The sequence below is a fragment of the Notolabrus celidotus genome, chromosome 15 (assembly GCF_009762535.1).
Source record: "Notolabrus celidotus isolate fNotCel1 chromosome 15, fNotCel1.pri, whole genome shotgun sequence".
Taxonomy (NCBI): Eukaryota; Metazoa; Chordata; class Actinopteri; order Labriformes; family Labridae; genus Notolabrus; species Notolabrus celidotus.
Window position 1 is genome coordinate 15,034,096 of NC_048286.1, and position 19,157 is coordinate 15,053,252.

Sequence of the window (19,157 nt, forward strand, 5' to 3'; positions counted from 1 at the left end):
GTCTATATCCAAAGTGTTATTTAGTTATTCTACCATTGGATGACTGCCAAACAAGCCAGCCACTAATTTATTAACATTAGCTGGCTGCCCACTAATGTTACATTTCCTAATAGCTAGCAAGTTGAAAGTAATAACTGTAGCCTAGTACAGTTATTCAATTACTGTAGGTGCTTTACTTTAGTCCTTCAATTTTTAGCTCCTTTAATCTTCCTCTCAAACTAGGATTTTGAGGAAAATGTTGTACTTCAAAATCCACAACATCTTGCTAATGCAGATGGAGTTAAAGGGAATAGTGCATTTACAGATACAGAACTAATTTCTACTCAGGTGTAACCTACCTGTCAACTTCTGGACTTATATATATTTTTTAATAGGCCTATTAGTGCTTACTATATTGATAGCTTGGGTTTTGTAATTTTGGTCAATTATCATAGAAACGTTTTAATAACACTGTTTCTGGTCAATTTGTCATTTGGTCTATTTACTATTAATCTGTATTAATCTTAATTTTCTGTTACTCTATAAAGTTCTTCTTTCTTGATGTATTTGAGCGCATAACCTTGAAATTCAGTGGTTCACAAAAATCAAAACATATATTTGAAGAGTTCATTTGCAAAAACAGTTAACTCACTTTTTGAAAAATTAAACAAATGTTTCAAACAACTTGTTTTTTCTATTACTAGCTTTTGGTATTATCAATCAATGGAGGTTGGGTGGCTTTGACTAAGTCAAAATGACTTTACTAATCAGAGGTATCTTAAAAATGTAACTTTATTAGGAATATATATTAAAAAGAAATATGTTTTTGGAAATTTATAAAATTGGAGTTATCTGTTTTTGCAAATGAACTCTTCGTTTTCAGCTATTAGAAAGTGTAATGATCATGGGATAAAAGTTAATGGGCTGCTTTGGAATTAAATTATTTCAAAATACTAAAATATTGGATCACTATGATAGCAGTCTTTAAATCTTTGCTCATAATAAACAGATGGACTTTGGTAGGAGCATATCCAGTAGGGTGGTCAGGGACACGTCAAGACGGGTGGCTAGGGGTGGCTTGGGCCCGATTGAAATCTGATTGGTCACCCCAAGTGCCTCAAAAATCCTAAATTATGATTGGTTATGTGCCATGTCAGAGACAAGACTTGGACTGTTTGGACCATGCTTCAACTAGCTGCTTTTAGCTTTCTTTTCATTGGAATGTAGCATTGTTTCTTTTGTTGGTACTGTACTTGAAATTGTAGATGAGATGGTAAATGGACTGTATTTATAGAGCACTGTCTCTTGTCTTCTAACCACTCAAAGCGCTTTTACATTACTTGTCACATTCACCCATTCGCACCACACTAACACACTGATGGAAGAGGCCGCTATGCACATCAGAATTAACTAATCCCATTTACACTAATGGCACAGCCACCAGTGGGAATTTTTGGGGATAAGTGTCTTGCTCAAGGACACTTCAGTATGTGGACAGCAGGATCTAGGATCAAACCTCCAACCTTCTGATTGAGAAAAGACAAAGTCTGTTTTCGTCTGCTACATACTATCTACTAATGTAATAGGCAGTAGGTACTGCTTCGTTTGCATACACTTATGTTTTAAAAAATTAGGAAGTGGTTTATATGGAATTTAATAATTTTCACAGCACCTAAAAACTGAATTCCCCCGTCAAAAAAAGAAGTGAAAAGAAAAAGTGGAAAGACTGCTGTGCATTATAGGAAACAGTGTGCGAGGGAGACTGGTCTGACTCCTGGGCATACCATGAAATTTTCTCGAATCAGTAGACATCCGGGGAGTTTGGCATACTGCAGATTTTGCTGTTGTTCACATACTGCTTACTAAATACTGAATTTTGGCCAAATCAGTACGTACTGCTAGTATAGTAGGCGGTTTCTAAAACAGCCTCACTCTACCACTGAGCCACAGCCGCCTGGTAGCCTACTTCGGTCTGTTTTTGGAGAGGAATCAGTCCATCAAAATTTGCACGCAAACTCCTGCACACTGTCTAATAATGTATTGGAAACTTTTCTGTGCTTAAAAATAATACATTTAATTGGGACTTTTTGAATACTTAAATAATTAAGCTTAGAAGATTTACGCTGCTATTCTGTTGCAATACTTTTTAAAGTTGAAAAATTATATACAGGAGCAGAGCTGGCCCTAACCGACTTGGTTCCCCTAAGCAAGATTTTAACTTGTGCCCCTTGTACTATAACCAACTCCAACAGTCACATCACATATACACTAAGAGACAAGTGACATCCAGCTTTATGTTTTACAGGTTTCCTTTGTTTTAAAATAAAAATGACCTCTAAAAGAACATTAATAAAATGGTAATAACACTGATATTTTGCAGGAAAATAATTATACAATTTCAAAATGGATAATGCAATAGTAATAGAATTTATTAAGTCATCATATAACACAATACTTTTCACAGTGCAGGCACTTTAAACAGAGCAACAGTAATGTATTAAGTGATGACTGAAAAGGCAGAAGCAAAATGCTTATTTAAGCCTAGCCTACATTTTATATCCAATTAAGCTTCCAAAGTGTAAGAAAAACAACAACAACAACAAAACAAAAACAAGTAAATCATGAACACTTAAAGACTTCAAAAACTGCTTTGCGCACCATTATTTTTAAAAACAAAAGTGAATCACAAGCTTTTAAATGTTGACTGGCATCATTCTGCAATTTAACCCCAAAATAAATTAGATAAAACAATATTGTTTTTCCTATTATCTTCAAATTTTCTTCCTTACTCATTTGCCTATACTGCCTACTGCCACGGACCGGCCCTGTATAGGTGTGTTTATAATTGTTCAAGACTGTCTACTTGAACTAACACTTTTGAGGTGGTAGTTCAAGTAGATATGATCAGTAGCAAAAGAAATACATTAATTTGGGACTTTTTGAATACTTAAATAATTAAGCTTAGAAGATTTACGCTGCCATTCTGTTGTTTTACTTTTTAAAGTTGAATAATTATATACAGGAGTGTATTATTACCCCTTTTGAGGTGGTAGTTAAAGTAGATATGATCAGTAGCAAAAGAAATGGTGGATGAATGCTATTCATACCTTTGTGTGTGCACATACTTCATGTTCTCTCTTTGTGCCTACTGCCATCAGACTGTTGAACAGTAATGGAGGCCACAGACTGCACCATGCTGACCACTGACCCCCCCCCCCCCCCCCCCCCCCATGAACAGATCCACAACAATCCTGCTCTGTCTGTCACACTCCATCATCCCATCCTGAACTCTCTCTTGACTGCTGCTGGCATTATAATGTATAATATACTGTATTATATAATTATCTTGCTATATTATATTTTGTTAAATTACATTACTATTCTAAGTACAACCCATGGTCATATTACATACAAATATTCTTTCTATTTATTGCTTAATTTGTCATTACCAACCATAATCACACCATGTCAACCTGTCACTACTGAAACATTTTTTTTAATTTTTTTTTTAACACTGCCTGTAATTACTGCTATTTAATTTAAATTCCATTTGTAACATTGTATATATCTAAATTGTACTCTAGCTCTATTTATCTATTTTATTTTACTTATTTTTATTTTTAATTTTCATTTTATGTTATTTTGTTTTATTTTTGTTTTATTTTTATTTTGTATTTATTTTGTACTTATTTTGTACTTATTTTTGTACTTATTGAAACTTCTTTCTTGATTGTACTTATGTCTGGGTTGCTGTAACAACTGAATTTCCCCCCCGGGGATCAATAAAGTAATATCTTATCTTATCTTATCTTATCTTATCTTATCTTATCTTATCTTATCTTATCTTATAAGTCAGAGCAGCAGTTTGGCCACCCCAGTCAAACAACAAAGTCTGGACCAGGTCTGGACACGTCCCTGCAGTTGTGCTCTTTAGCAGCTGGACTCGTCGTAAAGTACAAATCAAACAAAGGACCAAGTTATATTTAGCCTCTGGTAAAGTCAACAAACGAGTATTTAACTGTCATTGTCTATCTCTGAATGCAATCCTGACGCTCCAAAAAAAAACGCGGAAGCAGGTCAAGTCTGCTGTGTTCTCTCCCTCAGACATGAATCTAGCAGCAGAGAGCTGAGGGATGGTTTGTGTTGGGGAGGAGGGGGAGCAGCAGCAGCAGCAGGACTAGAGGAGTCCGAAACAGAAGTGACCGCTAGCTACATGTCAACCCTACAGACAGAGCTGAACTAGCGGGAGGAAGGAGAGGGAGAGACACACAGGGGGAGAGAAAGGGGGTCGGCTGGAAGGGATACTGGTTATTTTTTACCGTGAATCACCACAACATTTACGTTGTTTCACTTTGGGTTGAAGTTACCTGTTTTTTAAGGGGCTCGGGAATCTCTGTTGTAGGAAGGTTAGCTTGTAGCCACCGCCATCTCTGCGTTTGAGTCGGCGCCATGGGGAACGCTGCCACGGCCAAGAAGGGCAACGAGCTGGAGAGCGGTGAGTTTGTTTATAGCTTTATTTGTGTTTTATTGAAGCGTTTGGCACTTACACAACCTCTTCAGTGTGGTTATTGTAGCTTGTTATAACAGTTATCCAAAGTGGCAGCTAACTGTAAAACAAGAGGAGGGCCGTTTCCGTGCGTCAGTCACGCACAGTTATCCCACCAGCTCTGCAAACACTCAAGTTAATATATTAAATTAAATTATATCCATGCTCGGGGTTGTTTTTGCAAATTGTGCACTTAAAGAATAAACAATCGGCCTAGCTGTGTTAGCTAGTAGCAAGAAGACTCCGTGGATGTTGTGGTTTTCCTTGCTGCAAGAAGGTGGGGAAGGGGAGAGCCTATCAAGAGTCATTACACAGCAAAGTTAATCAATACATTCACATTATTGGTAGTATAGCATGTTAAAAAGGGTGTTTGCATGCCAAGTGGAGCCCAAGGAGGATCAAGCTTGATGCCCACCGAGTTAGCATGCTAACTTTAGCAGTGAGGAGGGGGATTAGCCCTCAGAAGGCCCCTGTCATTTCATTGCCTTTTGATGGTGCTAGCTGTGCAGGCCTGTGTGCATACAGAGTTAGTTAGCCGTGGCGTTTTTGAGCCTTTAGATAATGGCTCCAAAAACCTCAGGCTGGCATCATCACCTCATAATCTCCTCTGTGCTGTCACCCTTAACTTTAGGTGAATAACAATGAGGATGTGGTTCTGCTGCAGTCAGTAGAGCTAGCTGCTTTTACGCAGAAACTTTCTCCTGATTATGTTAAAAATTGCAGTATACACCACAAACCCATGTGCACTTATTATAAATAGCCCTGTAAATTTTTACTAGCAGGCTCTGTGGGACTGTTTCTCCCTCAGGCTTCACTGCCATGTTTTATTCCTGGCTGCATAAACAAAGCTTTCCCTCAGTACTGCAACGGTGACCAAATATGGAGAAGAAATGACAAATGCTCGTTTTCCATTCATAAAACTGAGACCTTCCACTGTCTTCCCGGCATTTGCACACACATACACACACTCACAGAAACACACTTGGTTCGTGTGCCTTGGTTTTTTATTAAGAGCCTTGTAGTGGTAAAGGTCCATCAAGGCTCACTCCTCACACTCAGCCTGTCATTGACTGGAGCAGCTTGTCATCAGACCTTCGTCAGAGGATAAGGGGTATTACAAGCTTTGAAAGGTTTGACGTAACTAGGACTAGGCCAGTGTTACTTTGCACTCATATGCTTTGATGTGAACAGCTTGTCATCATTGAGCATCCCCTGAGATAAAACATATTTCCCCCCACTGTGCACGGTTGTAAACATTAAAGGTGCAGAGTATTTCCTGCAGGGTTAATTGCATTTCCTTGCGATCTAAAATTAGTCACTTCTACACTGAAGTTGCCAACTACTTCATGTAAATGATCAACTTCAAAACATGCAGAGAACAATCTGTGTTCAGTGACGCACTCGGATTAGGTGGTGTCACTTTCTGATGCAGTAATGACTTTCTTCTAAGATTTATTGACCCGTTGAGATAGACCAGGCGCACAGAGTGAGCAGTGCCAGCCAGACACGCTCAGGTGGACAGGGATGATCAGATCAGCAGTTGCGATACTGGCAAGCATTTCTTTTGAGTGTCATCATGATCCCTAGATCCTGCACCTTGGATAACTCTTAAACCTGTTTAAGCTGACACTGTGCCCTGAGCTGCAGATCTGTCTGCACTGTAGCCGCTCCGGCCACATGACCTGGTTACCTACGGCGCTGTATATACACCAGACTACCTGTGTTTACTGTATATAGCTAGAACAGTTGGAAGAACATGATTAGAGTCACGCCTTCACTGGAAGAGATTAGACGACTACCACTATGACACCTACTTTGTTTTACTGATCTAATGTACTGCGTTCGTTACTATTAACAACATTTTATGGTCAAATTAAAACCTTGTGACAGGATGTAGTATCAGCCAATGAAAAGCCCATTAAATTTGACCTGATTTGACCTACCAACTAAAAACATCATAATGACTAATTTCCTTCTTGTCAACAGTTTTTCTGAACATATTTAGTAACAAGTTGTGTTATTTCAGTCATAATTGTTATCATATATATTATAATTAAGAGATTATTATTATTCTATCTAGATCTAATGTTGCTAAATATGACCAATTCAGTGGAACATAATGACTACAGCTTAAATGGTGTTGCTTCAGACACTCACAACCATATGTTTTTATAGTGTCTGTGATTTTTAGCAGTGCTATTGCACATCATAACAGACTCAAAGGTCTGCTTTGGAGTTTCCTTTGTGAGCCATGGGGGATGTTTTGTTTTTCAAGGGCTGTGTTGAAAATTTCTCTCACTATAGTTTCTTGATTTTCAAGGTTGAAAACGTATGACACTAGAGCTGCCATACACAGAAATGTCAACTAATCTCTGATGGAGTTGTAATAAATAAATCAACAAATACTGAGGATCCATTAGTTCTTTCAGTCATGTTTTAAACCTCCTGTTATGTTGCGGGTCAAATTGACCCTTTTTAAAGTCTATTTTAGGCAATATGCCTTTCAAACCAGCTAAATGCAGCATAAAAATCTGGGCAGCATGTGACAGAAGGGGTGTCGTGTTAATTTATCAACATCACTTCATAAAAAATAGAAAAAAAATCAAAATTTAAAATAAAATAAACAAAAATCTGTCATGTAAAACCATTGTATTTATTTTTAGGGCTTTCCAATGTATATTAAAAAAGTTTTATCATTAATTTTAATGAAAGAAGAGTGAGTTAAAGTTATAATGTTAAAGAACACTAATAGACTAAATCTGGATTTAAATAGTGCTAAAAATTAGAATAAAAAAAAAAAGAAGTGTATTGGGATTTTTTAGGGTTCTGAAACTTTAGGATAGTTGAATATGCCTGGGTCAAATTGACCCAGGAACATTATTGCTATTCCAGAGATGGTTAAAGCAAGAATGCTCAAGATTTGAGAATCCTAAATACAAATTTTCTCAGCTTTCTGTGTAAATAATATTTTGATATTTGAATGTCATTGGTTGATCAGACATTATCATCTAGGGCTCGTGATAAGTCAGCATTCTGACTCTTTTCTGATATTCGACACCCCAAACTGATACGTTTTTGCTTTAAAATAACTTCAAAGTATCTAATTAGAAAAATATCTAGTTTCTTTTACTGCAGAACATTTAGTTTTTCCCAAAGCAGTCTTTATTAATTCAAAGGCAGTTGAAGAAGAAGTACTCCGAGCAGGTTGTAGAACCCACCAGTCAACTTGTGATGTATGCAGTAGATTTTGAAAGTCTTGTCTTATCTACCTGACCTAATATGCACGACTGAATTTCTGCTCTATGGCATTCGTGTTCACCCGTTCTCTGAATACCTCAGTCGACGCAGCTTCTGTTGAAATTCCTCAAGTGAACGTCAACTCTGTTTTCATTCCTGTTGCTTTTCTTTCTTCACTACATGTTCTCCATGTCTGTTGATGTGTTACACTTGTTATGTACATGAACTCTATATTTCTCTCTGTCTTCTCTTCTGTATCATCCCATTGATGTGGGTGATTGTTCCTGCAAAACCTTGGTGATCAATAGAGACTTTTGGTATGCTCATTCCTCCAAAAGATGACCAGAATGGCAGAGCAGCATTGGTCTCAATGTGAAAACTTTTCTTGATGTGCTTGCTTTGAACGTGTGCTTTGATAATGAATCAGTGTTTTTGTTATCCACATTCTCTCAATCTGGATTTCCCATAAATTGGTTTGTCTTTGCTTACCATTTTTATGCTGTTTAATAGCCTTTCCCCAAATCGTACTCAGTGATGCACAAGATGCTCAGAGAAACTTGCCCTGTAATTCTAAATGTTGTGTTTCACCCCCGTCTCTTTCGAATAAGGCTACTAAATAACAGAAGCAAACATACTGAGTATCTTTGCATGCATCACTAGTTTGCCTGTCTTGGATGTTGTTGTCTTGTGTTTGTGCTATGTCTAATCTTTAGAATGAAGTATGCAATACTTTTAGCCGCCCATTTAATTTTACATCCAGATGAGAGTTGACTTTTCCCAGTTTCTTCTCCGTTGACTTCCGATTTTAATTTCTATCTCCCACCTGTCTTCCCTTCCCCTTCTAGTACTAATGCATTTGGTCTTTTTGGCAGTTAATTCTAAAACCCAAATGTGTTTTTATACCAATTATTATTATTATTATTACATTTGTGCCACCGGACGAGCTGTGTACTAACTATATCTTCTTTTTGCTCTTTTAGTGAAAGAGTTTCTAGCCAAAGCCAAAGAAGACTTCCTACGGAAATGGGAATGCCCACCACAGGTAGGAATGATGAAATCTAGAACGAGCCAATATGGGGTTTTGAAGCCCTTTCAATTTTAACATTATGGCAGCTGACATAGTAAACTATCCAACCTGGACGCACCTTTTCTTTTTTGATTATTCACCAATTCTGCATAGATGTGACCATGCATCAATACCCAGAGGGGTTCTTTGTTAAACAGACAGCTTTGCTGAGAAAAATTGATTATTATTATTATTATTAGTAGTAGTAGTAGTAGTAGTAGTAGTAGTAGTGCAAAATTCTCCGAATTTTCAAAGTTGGAATCTTTCCATGGGAATGAATGGGAATTTATGGGAATAAACGGGAATAAATCAGGAATTGACTAAATTGAAGATTGGCTCTTAATAGGGAACTTAAATATAGTTGGGGAAAATATATTTTAGTATAATCCTGACTAAAACAACCAGATTTCATGAAAGTACTAGGGATGGGTACTCGAGTACTCGCCGTTGACCCCATTATTCGAATAGCATTTTGTTATTCGCGCACCTGGCAAGATAATCATACAGCGTTACATGTGTGACCATGTGCTTTTTGTTTTCGCCTAAATGAATATACTAGGTAAGGAAATAATTAACGGGATATAAACGTTTGACTTCTCCGGCCACGGCTTCACCTTTAGAACACACCGAGCCAGATTTCAGCAAAAACAACTGTTTTACGGCAGATACGGCAACTCTCTAGGGACACGTTTTTCAACCGAAAGCGAAAGCACAACAAACACGGAACCGTCTGCGACACCTGCGGCATGTCAATTATAAAAATGAATGTCTGGAAGTGCTTCGAAAAAACTATGAAGTTAATGAGCAGTGCAAGATATGTGGCATTAAACTTACATACCATAGAAATACTAGTTTGATGCTTAACCACATGTGCTTAAAGAACAAGGAGAAAACAGCGGAGACAGATAACAGGCAGTCTCGCATCACGTATTTTGCTCGCCCTGTTAGCACACGTCGTTGTGATGAAACCAGAGTGGAGAAGATTAGCCTGATAATAACCAAAATGGTAACTGGAGATATGCTCCCATTAAGTTTTGTGGAAGGAGAAGGCTTCAAAGAGCTGATCGCGTCGAGTCGGAGTACAAGCTACCATCACGGAGAACAACAACTACGAGAGTGGAAGAGATGTCTGAAGAAAAGGCAGCAGAACTTACTACAATTCTGGTCCCGTAGGTCCGTGTCCGACGGACTTTTATTTATTTATTTTTGTTTACGGTTAAAAAAAATAAATAATTGGGAGTAATCGTTCATTAGGAAATTTGAGTAATCGATTACAAGGATTACGGTAAATTCCCATCCCTAGAAAGTACAGTTGAATATCTATGCTATTCCTCATCACATGCACATAGCACACTGCTTACTGCAGGGCTATTGAGACCACGCCCCCTACATGCACTTTTCATTTAACATTTTATGATAAAAATAATAATACTTTTTATTTATATAGAGCTTTTCAGGAACTCAAAGACACTGTACAACTGTTAAAATCAATACAAGCAACGAACAAGGAACAGAGATCAAACAAAACAAAACAACAATACAATCACAAATTAAAAGCTAACTTAAAAAGGTGAGTTTTTAAAAGAGATTTGAATGGGACTTGGTTGGGATTGCATTATTGTTCATTTTTGAATGGGTTGGGTCAGGGGGATGAGTAATATTTAACTCAACATTCATGTTTTGGTTCTTCAACGAAAGAATTGATTGTTCAATAAAATATTTAACACTTGATAAAGTTCTACTTACAAATAAATCTGTTTTAATTGTATTATTTTGGATGGATGTCTGCTTATAACGAAACAAATATTTATGCTTGGATATATAATATTTCTAAAATCCCCCAGCTTAACTCCCCATGGAAATTTACCGGAAACTTTCCAGAAACACCCCCCCCCCCTTGCAACCCTGATTATTAGACGACTGTATTATAGACCCCTCTTTATTCTACTGTGGTGCTCCTCTATGTGTGCAGCAGACAGTGCCGAAAACAAACATACGGTGAAACCTTCTCTGAGTCACCACAAGCATCCTTTTCTAGGGATTGGAATCAAAACCTGGTTTGAGGACCTAATTTTTGCAATTTTTCATAGCCTGAAAGTCAATGAGCCTATCGAGCCTCATGGGTTATATAATGTCATATCAAATGTCAAGTTGAGTCATGTAATTTAAATCAAAGCACTGGTGAACAAGCGTACATGAGCTGCTAAAATAGTTTTTGATTGAAAATTGAATTGCCAGCAGAAGCATTCAACTACACAGAGAAGACTTCTTGAGGAAGGTTGCTTACAAGGATGTCTGAACGTGTGAGGAGGTGTGATGTTTGGCTACATTTTACTGAAGTGGAATCAATAAGGCCTCGGATTGTTAAGAAGGCTTTTAAAGGGTATCACTATCAATAAAAACTGAAAATCCCATCGATGTTTTTTTTTTTCTGTGAAATGCAAGCTGTCAAAATAGTTGCCATATCAACACACGTTAGAATACACACTCCAAAATGTTGATGCCTGTGCTAATTTGATCCACTAAAAAAGCTTCAACCGTTTCTTTCTCACAGAGCACAACGTGCCTAGATGACTTTGACAGATTGAAGACCCTGGGTACGGGCTCATTCGGCAGAGTCATGCTGGTGAAACACAAAGGAACAGAGCAATACTTTGCCATGAAAATACTGGACAAACAGAAGGTCAGTGGAAGCATGAGTCAAACCTCGTAGAATTGTTGACATGTGTGGAAACACTTAACACAATTACACCCTAATCTCCTTTAAAAAGGGGAATCAAAACTTGTTCTTGTTGCATAACCTCATTAAACACAAGTAGATAACTAACAGCTTCCTCTCAGAGTCTGCTATCTGTGTTGACCTCTTTGTTGGATTTCTCAGACAAGGTCATCTTATCTCTTTTTCCCCTGTCAGGTGGTAAAACTCAAGCAAATAGAACACACGTTAAATGAGAAGAGGATATTACAGGCTGTGAGCTTCCCCTTTCTCGTCAGGCTTGAGTATGCGTTCAAGGTAAGTCATGCTTTAATTTCCTTGAAGAAATGTAGTGATGTGTTTGATGCCATGTATTGAAATCCTTTCATCCAGCGTAATATGAGTGTATTTTTTATTTTCCTAGGACAACTCCAACTTGTACATGGTGATGGAGTACGTTCCTGGAGGAGAGATGTTCTCACACCTCAGAAGAATTGGACGGTTCAGGTGAGCGTTTTACTGCGCCTGTCATGAACTCCACACATAAAAACAATGGATTGACTCTGAGATAGCGCTCAAGTGTTTTTGTGAATGTGCAAACACTTCTCTCCTCCTCTTACAGTGAACCGCACGCACGCTTTTACGCAGCACAAATAGTGCTGACGTTCGAGTACCTCCATTCACTAGATCTCATATACAGAGATCTGAAACCTGAGAACCTTCTCATCGACCACCACGGATACATTCAGGTGAGCTAGAACACAGCGCATTAATCACAGATGCTGCACTGAAACTGTCTGTTACTTTGTTTGTTTATGATGTGTGTGTGTGTGTGTGCTCCTGATTTCCTTAGGTGACAGATTTTGGATTTGCAAAGCGGGTAAAAGGCAGGACCTGGACATTGTGTGGGACACCGGAGTACTTGGCACCGGAAATCATTCTCAGCAAAGTAAGTAGTTGTTTTTTTTTTTTTTTGTCTCAGTGTTGGAGAAGATATTTTCAAGACAATATCTTGTATGAGTAGTCTTTCCTTGTAGTTATGATGTCATTTTTTCTTGACTATTTCAGGGTTATAACAAAGCTGTGGATTGGTGGGCCCTCGGAGTCCTCATATATGAAATGGCAGCCGGCTACCCTCCGTTCTTTGCAGACCAGCCTATACAGATCTATGAGAAGATTGTGTCTGGGAAGGTAAGCAGCTGTTTGTCTTTGGACATCTCTGTATGAAACTGTTTTAAATCCAAACATTCAAACCCCCACGTCTCTGTTTTTTCTTCAGGTACGGTTTCCCTCCCACTTCAGCTCCGACCTAAAGGACCTGTTGAGAAACCTGCTGCAGGTGGATCTGACCAAACGTTACGGCAACCTGAAGAACGGCGTCAACGACATCAAGGGACACAAGTGGTTCGCCACGACGGACTGGATCGCAATTTACGAGAGAAAGGCAAGACAGCACACACGTTACGCAGTGACACCAAACACAGTTACCCCTATGAAAACAAGTTAATTAGATATTGATTTGTTGAGATTGATTTTTTTCTTTTTTGCTAGTGGTAAAATCCCCTGGTATAATGCTCCAACAGTATTATTTTTACGGATGTGTATCCACAAAGTTATGTAATGACTTTTCATCATCTCACTTGTATTATTCTGTGCTCTTTTCATTATTTACAGCTGTTGCTGTAATGTTTTTCTCTCTCTTCGAATCACTCAGCTCCTCTGCTTGGCTGTGAGCTATCATTTTGCAGGGTCACAATGATAATGAAGTTCTTCGATTAATCAAGTAGATATTTAGCTCAGGCTTGAACCTCATTGATCTGCTGGTTCTGTTTAACCTTGTTATTGCTCGGTCACACGGTTGTTTTATTAAGTTTACACTTCGTCTTTCTTTTGAATGGATCTGTAAATTTAACCTTTCCTGTTGCGACTTTTTACTTTACCTCAGCCCACGTCTTTTTCATATTTATGTTCTCCTCAACTTTAGTGTGTTCACTCAACTCTTTACAAACATTACAGGCTGAAAAATAACTGCCTCCATATGACAGAGTGTAACTACAGCCTGTGATGAAGGAAGAGTAATAGTTTTTGTCTTTACAATCATTTTTATTTGATTATCGTTAACTGCTTCGTCTAAAAAACATTAAAGGGATATTTAAGTTTTTTTGAAGTGGGGTCGTATGAGTTACAGTGCACTATTGCTCCTGCTAGCCACAATGCGTGCTGGTGAGCTCTTCCCCTTTAATGAGAAAATTCCCGGAGGACCGGCAGGCAAGCTAGGCTATTTTCTCTGCGGACGGGGCCTCTTATTTCGCTTAATTTCGCGAAAGTTGAGAAAATATGGTCCAGGAACTCATCACGGTGCAAATGCATGCACCAGTAGAAAAAATTGGAGCTATTCAGTTTGCCTTCAGAAACCCCCTTTGTTTTGGCACTATTTTCGGACGCACCTCGCAGACCGGGGTTCTTCTGCTGCATGAGCACGGATACACGCCGATCAGCTGTTTGCCAAAATTACACGAAATAGGATGCCCCGTCTGTAGACAATGGTAGTCGAGCTTGCCTGCCGGTCCTCTGGGAATTTTCTCATTAAAGGGGAAGAGCTCACCGGCACGCATTGTGGCTAGCAGGAGCAATAGTGTACTGTAACTCATACGACCCCACTTCAAAAAAACTGAAATATCCCTTTAAGGTAAAATAAAGACAAAATCACACATACAAACGAGCGCACACACGTTGCGCCCTCTCCCCAGTGCTTTTGTTAGCTTTAGTAATACGTTTCATAGCTTACCATATGGCCTCTACTCATCACCGATCCCAAACAACATTGTCCTCCTTCAACAGACCTTGTTGAACAGGCTATGTTTATGTCAGCTCCAGATATTAAGAACGCTGATACTATCTACCCTAACACTTGGTCCCCATTGGCCAATGCCACCAACCCCGGAATTTGATTGGCAGCAAGAGCAAACACATCAATAGAGTTACTAAGTGAGCACCTTCCTTCACATGGTTTTTCCTTAAGTCAGGCCTCAGTTGATTGGGATCATAGCGATAATGATTTGAATGACTGATTTTGCTTTAAGTTGATAAAGAAAAACGTGAATAAATGAATGTGTGTTCAGCTTAAAGTCATAGGCTTCGTACATGTCATCCACGTGGTTGCTCAATACAACAAGAATGGTATTACACAAGACAAAAACATTGACAATTAGTAAATACATGTCAACAAATTGAGCCCACATGTAGCCTCAAGCTTTGCAGGATGGCAGGAAACTACAACAGTGTTTAGGTAACTCTCATGGTTTCGTCATCCCAGCTGAAGCTGTACCTCTCAGTATCTCTCCACCTTCATCACCTTTTCTCTGACAGCCAAAAACAGTGTGTGTTTAGTAAATAAAGAGTTGAGGGAGCTGGACTGACAACTTTGAAATAGAACAGAGCAGACTTATGTTTGTGTCATGTTACACTTTCTGTGTTTTCAATGAAGCATGCGTTGCAGACTGTGCTTTGATTGACCATGACATTTCTTGGCGGTTGACTGAATGGTCTGGTAACCTTGAAAAGGGCACGGGAGCTGGACCGCTGAGTGAAGGGTGCCTTTCAGTGTTAAAAGAATCCCTGCAGAGGGGACTGTTTGAAATCACTTGATGGATTTGAATGGGTTACATGTTGAGCAAACACAACACACAAACAAGGAATAGGTTGAGGTGAAGGTTGAAATGACTAGAAAGTTTACAGCGTAGTTTAACAGCGATAATCCATATCTGAAGGTTAATCCCAATCACTGATGAAGAACAAATTCAACAAAGAGGCTCTTCAAAGTGGAGAATAACTTGCTTGTCCAAAAATAATCCACATCATTTGGTTCCTTTCAAAACGGGGAGATAAACTAGTTAATACCAAGTGGCATCCAACCATGTCTTAATGCAGGAAAGGGTTTAAAGCTGTTCTGAATGGCAACACTTAAAGGTGGGATTAAAAGGCTCCTGTCAACAAGAGGAAGAGACCTTGATAATTGTTTAATGAGGATTAAGACTCACACTGACATGAAGTCTCTACTCAAAGTAATTGATAGTGTTTCACTTGTTTTACACACCCACTGATGAAGGTCTTAAAAGTGACATATCATGCAAAATTGACTTTTTAGTGGTTCTCTACCTGAAATATGTTTCCCTGGCATGTCTACAAACCCCCTGAGAATGAAAAGAATCCATTCTGCCCCTGTTTTGATTTCTACACCTTTCTGTAAATGTGTCTGAAACAAGCCGTGTGTTAACAAATGTGTGTTAACAAGGAGCTTAGGAGGGAGGCATGCTAGTTGTAGGCTGTCTTAATAAACACAGAGGTCGGTTTTACTCCCCACGTCTGCAGATTTGAAGATCTAGTGGATGATTTTTATTTGTCATGGATAAGTGCTAGCGCTAGTTAGCATAGCTACATAGCTACATGTCGTAGCTGTAGCTGTGTACCAAGACACACGTCGACATACTGACAAATAAAACAACAAGAAACACAGAATCTGTGACCAATCCTTCAGAAAAGGTCCCGCTGCCTTTCTGGCAGAGGTCGGTTTTACTCCCCACGTCTGCAGATTTGAAGATCTAGTGGATGATTTTTATTTGTCATGGATAAGTGCTAGCACTAATTAGCATAGCCACATAGCTACATGTTCGTAGCTGTATACCAAGACACACGTCTACATACTGATAAATTAAACAACAAGAAACACTAAATCTGGGACCAATCCTTCAGAAAGGTCCTGCTACAGGCGCCTCTCCGTCAGGATCAGATTCTGGATCAGATTCAGAGGGTTGAAGTAACGTGATCTCTGAGCAGCCGTGTATATTCAGCCAACATGTAAACATTAGATCAACGTGCTGGACAACCGAGGCACATCCACTTCCTGAGGGGGCGTGGTCAGAGAGAAAACGGAGTGTTCTGAGGAGGACTGAAGAAGAGGGCTTTTCAGGCAGACCAAAATCTGATTTCAAAGTGTTTTTTTGAGCACAAACTTTAAAGACATGTTTTGGGGACCTCTTAGACCAATATATATTGATGAAAAAAGCGTGATATGTCACCTTTTAATTTAGAGAGAACTCTTAAAGGCCTGGTGCTTACAAACGGCTGTGTGCCTGAAAAGTTTCACAAGCTGTTGGAAGCGTCTAATATCGATCTCAAAGTCGGAAAGGTGTGAAGAAAAGGCTTCACATGCCGACATCTGACAAGCACTACTTATAAAGCATACTGACACCCTTAAGGTGTCAGAATTCAGTGTGATTTAGCATCATTCATTCCTTCTCTTCATTTTTAGACTCCGTTTGACAGGGTAAGGTATTTTGCCAATCTTCTTTCAGAGACATAATTGCCCTTCCCTTGTCTGTCACGGGTGTTCTTGTGATTGGCAGGCTAGACACAGATATAAATTCTGCCCACTGAAACATGCACCCTTCTTGTTCTTGCAGGTCGAGGCTCCGTTCATACCAAAGTGCAGAGGCCCAGGGGACACCAGCAACTTCGACGACTACGAGGAGGAGGAAATCCGTGTTTCCGTAACGGAAAAATGTGCAAAGGAGTTTGCAGAGTTTTAGGATCCGAGGACATGGATATATCAGGGAAATAAGGGGATCTTTGCACTCTTCTAAAGACTTGGGATGGAGCAGAGACCATCGTTTTTTCAGATCTACTTCATAGTCCCTTCATTCCACCAGGCTGAAAGAGGTCTCCATGATCCTTGGGTGCCGATAACCTCTCACTGTCACATACACCTGCGTATTAAAGCAGACACATCACGTTTTTTCTTCTCTTTTTTTGTACCTACCCACGTTTATTTGTTTTTTTACTTTGAAGCAGTTAGTCTTGGATGTTGTCACCCCTTTTTGAAATGTGACATTTTTTTCAATTTATAAGGGAAAACTGAGACAATGGCCAATACCAGTCCACATATTATAACTGACATGTCTGTGGCAGTTGCACACACCAAAAAAACGTGTGTGGTTTGTGAGATGTTTCCTCCAGTTGTCAGCGCTGTATATTCAACTGTCTGTTACAAATCTACGTGGCATTGGCTATTGTTAAAGTATGGCCAGCTTTCAGAGGTAGCATTTGTCCTATGTGCATATCTATTTGTTTTGAGCGTTGAGAGAATGACCAAACAGGAAAATGCAAGATCGGAGTTGTTGTTTTTTTTCCTCCTTTCTTTGCTTTTTGCCCAGAACTCCAAGTCCTCAGATCCCCCACAGAAGCATCCATTCACTGTCTTCTTGGTATTCTGACCCAGGCGCAGTAAGCAGAAAATGACATACCTTGTTACATTGGTAAGAAGCAAATCATGTTGTTTGTTTGATCCTTTCGGGTCTGTTAGTTTCATGTAAACTTTGTCATTTTTACTGTTTGTTTTTGTTGCTGTGTCTAATATCATAGTCATGATGTCCCTAGATTTTGGGTCTTCTTACAAAGACCTTCTCCTATAAGTCTGTGGAACAATATGACTTTTGTAAATGGTAAAAAGAGTGAGCTAAAATCCTTCTAAGGGTTTTTATTGAGTGTAATGTAAAGTTAAGACAGTCATTATGAATACTGTTGTGGCTTGTGCCTCAACATTGATAGTGCAAACTTAAAAAAAAAAAAGTAATATATGAAATCAAGGATGTTTTTCAAATCTTGCGAAAACAGGAATTCAAGAATTTTTATTTACCGTGCAATCTTGTTACATGCCCCGAACAGATGTGTTTGTTTCATTCTTGTCAAAGAATGTAGATTTGCGACTTACAGGTATGCATACATTGAAAGCTTATTTTCAAGGTACAGTTTTCCTCACAATACACTGGCTCAAATGAAGACTGCTCCTTTGTATCACATGTAACCCTGTTATTGTTAAACTCATTACATCATACGTATATACATTGTTTCATATATGTTTTTATTTATACACATTAGAGATGCTAATAAATTTTATTTTTAAAAGTGTTTTATGTGCGTTGTTGTATGTACATTGTGAGACTTGAATTTAAAGAATTGAAACAGAATTTTAAATTCTAATAATCTAGAGTAGATGAATATTGAGATTAAAGCTGATAGTCCGATTTAGATACACTTTTTGTTATACTGGTAAAAATGATCTTTATGTCCCGATGGTAAACAATACATAATGTGTTCTTAAAAACGAGTGAAAAAAAGTCACCATCTACAGCTGGAGTAAACCTGGGAAAACACCAACCAATCCCTGCCATCAGGAGCCAAATTATGAAACCAATCAAATCCCGTCCTGCCATTTGGCCCGCCTCCTGCGTGTACATTTCATGATTGTTTGTGTTTTTAACTTTCACTATGATAATGTTTTGGTCTTTTCCTACCGCTGAGTGAGACATGAGTTGAAGTAATGCAAAATACAAAGGATGTGCTGAGGACCAGTTTTGAATCAGTCACGATCATATGGTCGCGAATCAGCGGGGGCGTCGTTTTGGAAGAGCTCCGAGGGGAGGGGGGTAGGGGTTAGACGGAGTCCTGAGGCAATGCTACATTCAAATTCATGCTAGTTTTCCGTGACTACAGACCCTAGCTTTAAGACGTTAGACTTGATTTCTTAAATCAGAAAATTAACATATGTCGAGTTCAGTGTTTACAGTGGCATGAAA

At 38.8% G+C, this 19,157-nt stretch overlaps 1 protein-coding gene across 1 annotated transcript; it reads left to right on the plus strand.

Annotated features, from left to right (window-relative positions):
* The first annotated feature begins 3,860 nt into the window (after positions 1–3,860).
* On the plus strand, positions 3,861–18,489 carry prkacbb (protein kinase, cAMP-dependent, catalytic, beta b). Its single transcript, XM_034703299.1, has 10 exons — positions 3,861–4,474; positions 8,743–8,804; positions 11,383–11,511; positions 11,743–11,841; positions 11,948–12,030; positions 12,146–12,272; positions 12,377–12,472; positions 12,592–12,714; positions 12,803–12,967; positions 16,986–18,489. The coding sequence occupies exons 1-10, from the start codon at positions 4,429–4,431 to the stop codon at positions 17,109–17,111; spliced, it is 1,056 nt and encodes a 351-aa protein (XP_034559190.1). The 5' UTR covers positions 3,861–4,428; the 3' UTR covers positions 17,112–18,489.
* Positions 18,490–19,157: the final 668 nt, after the last annotated feature.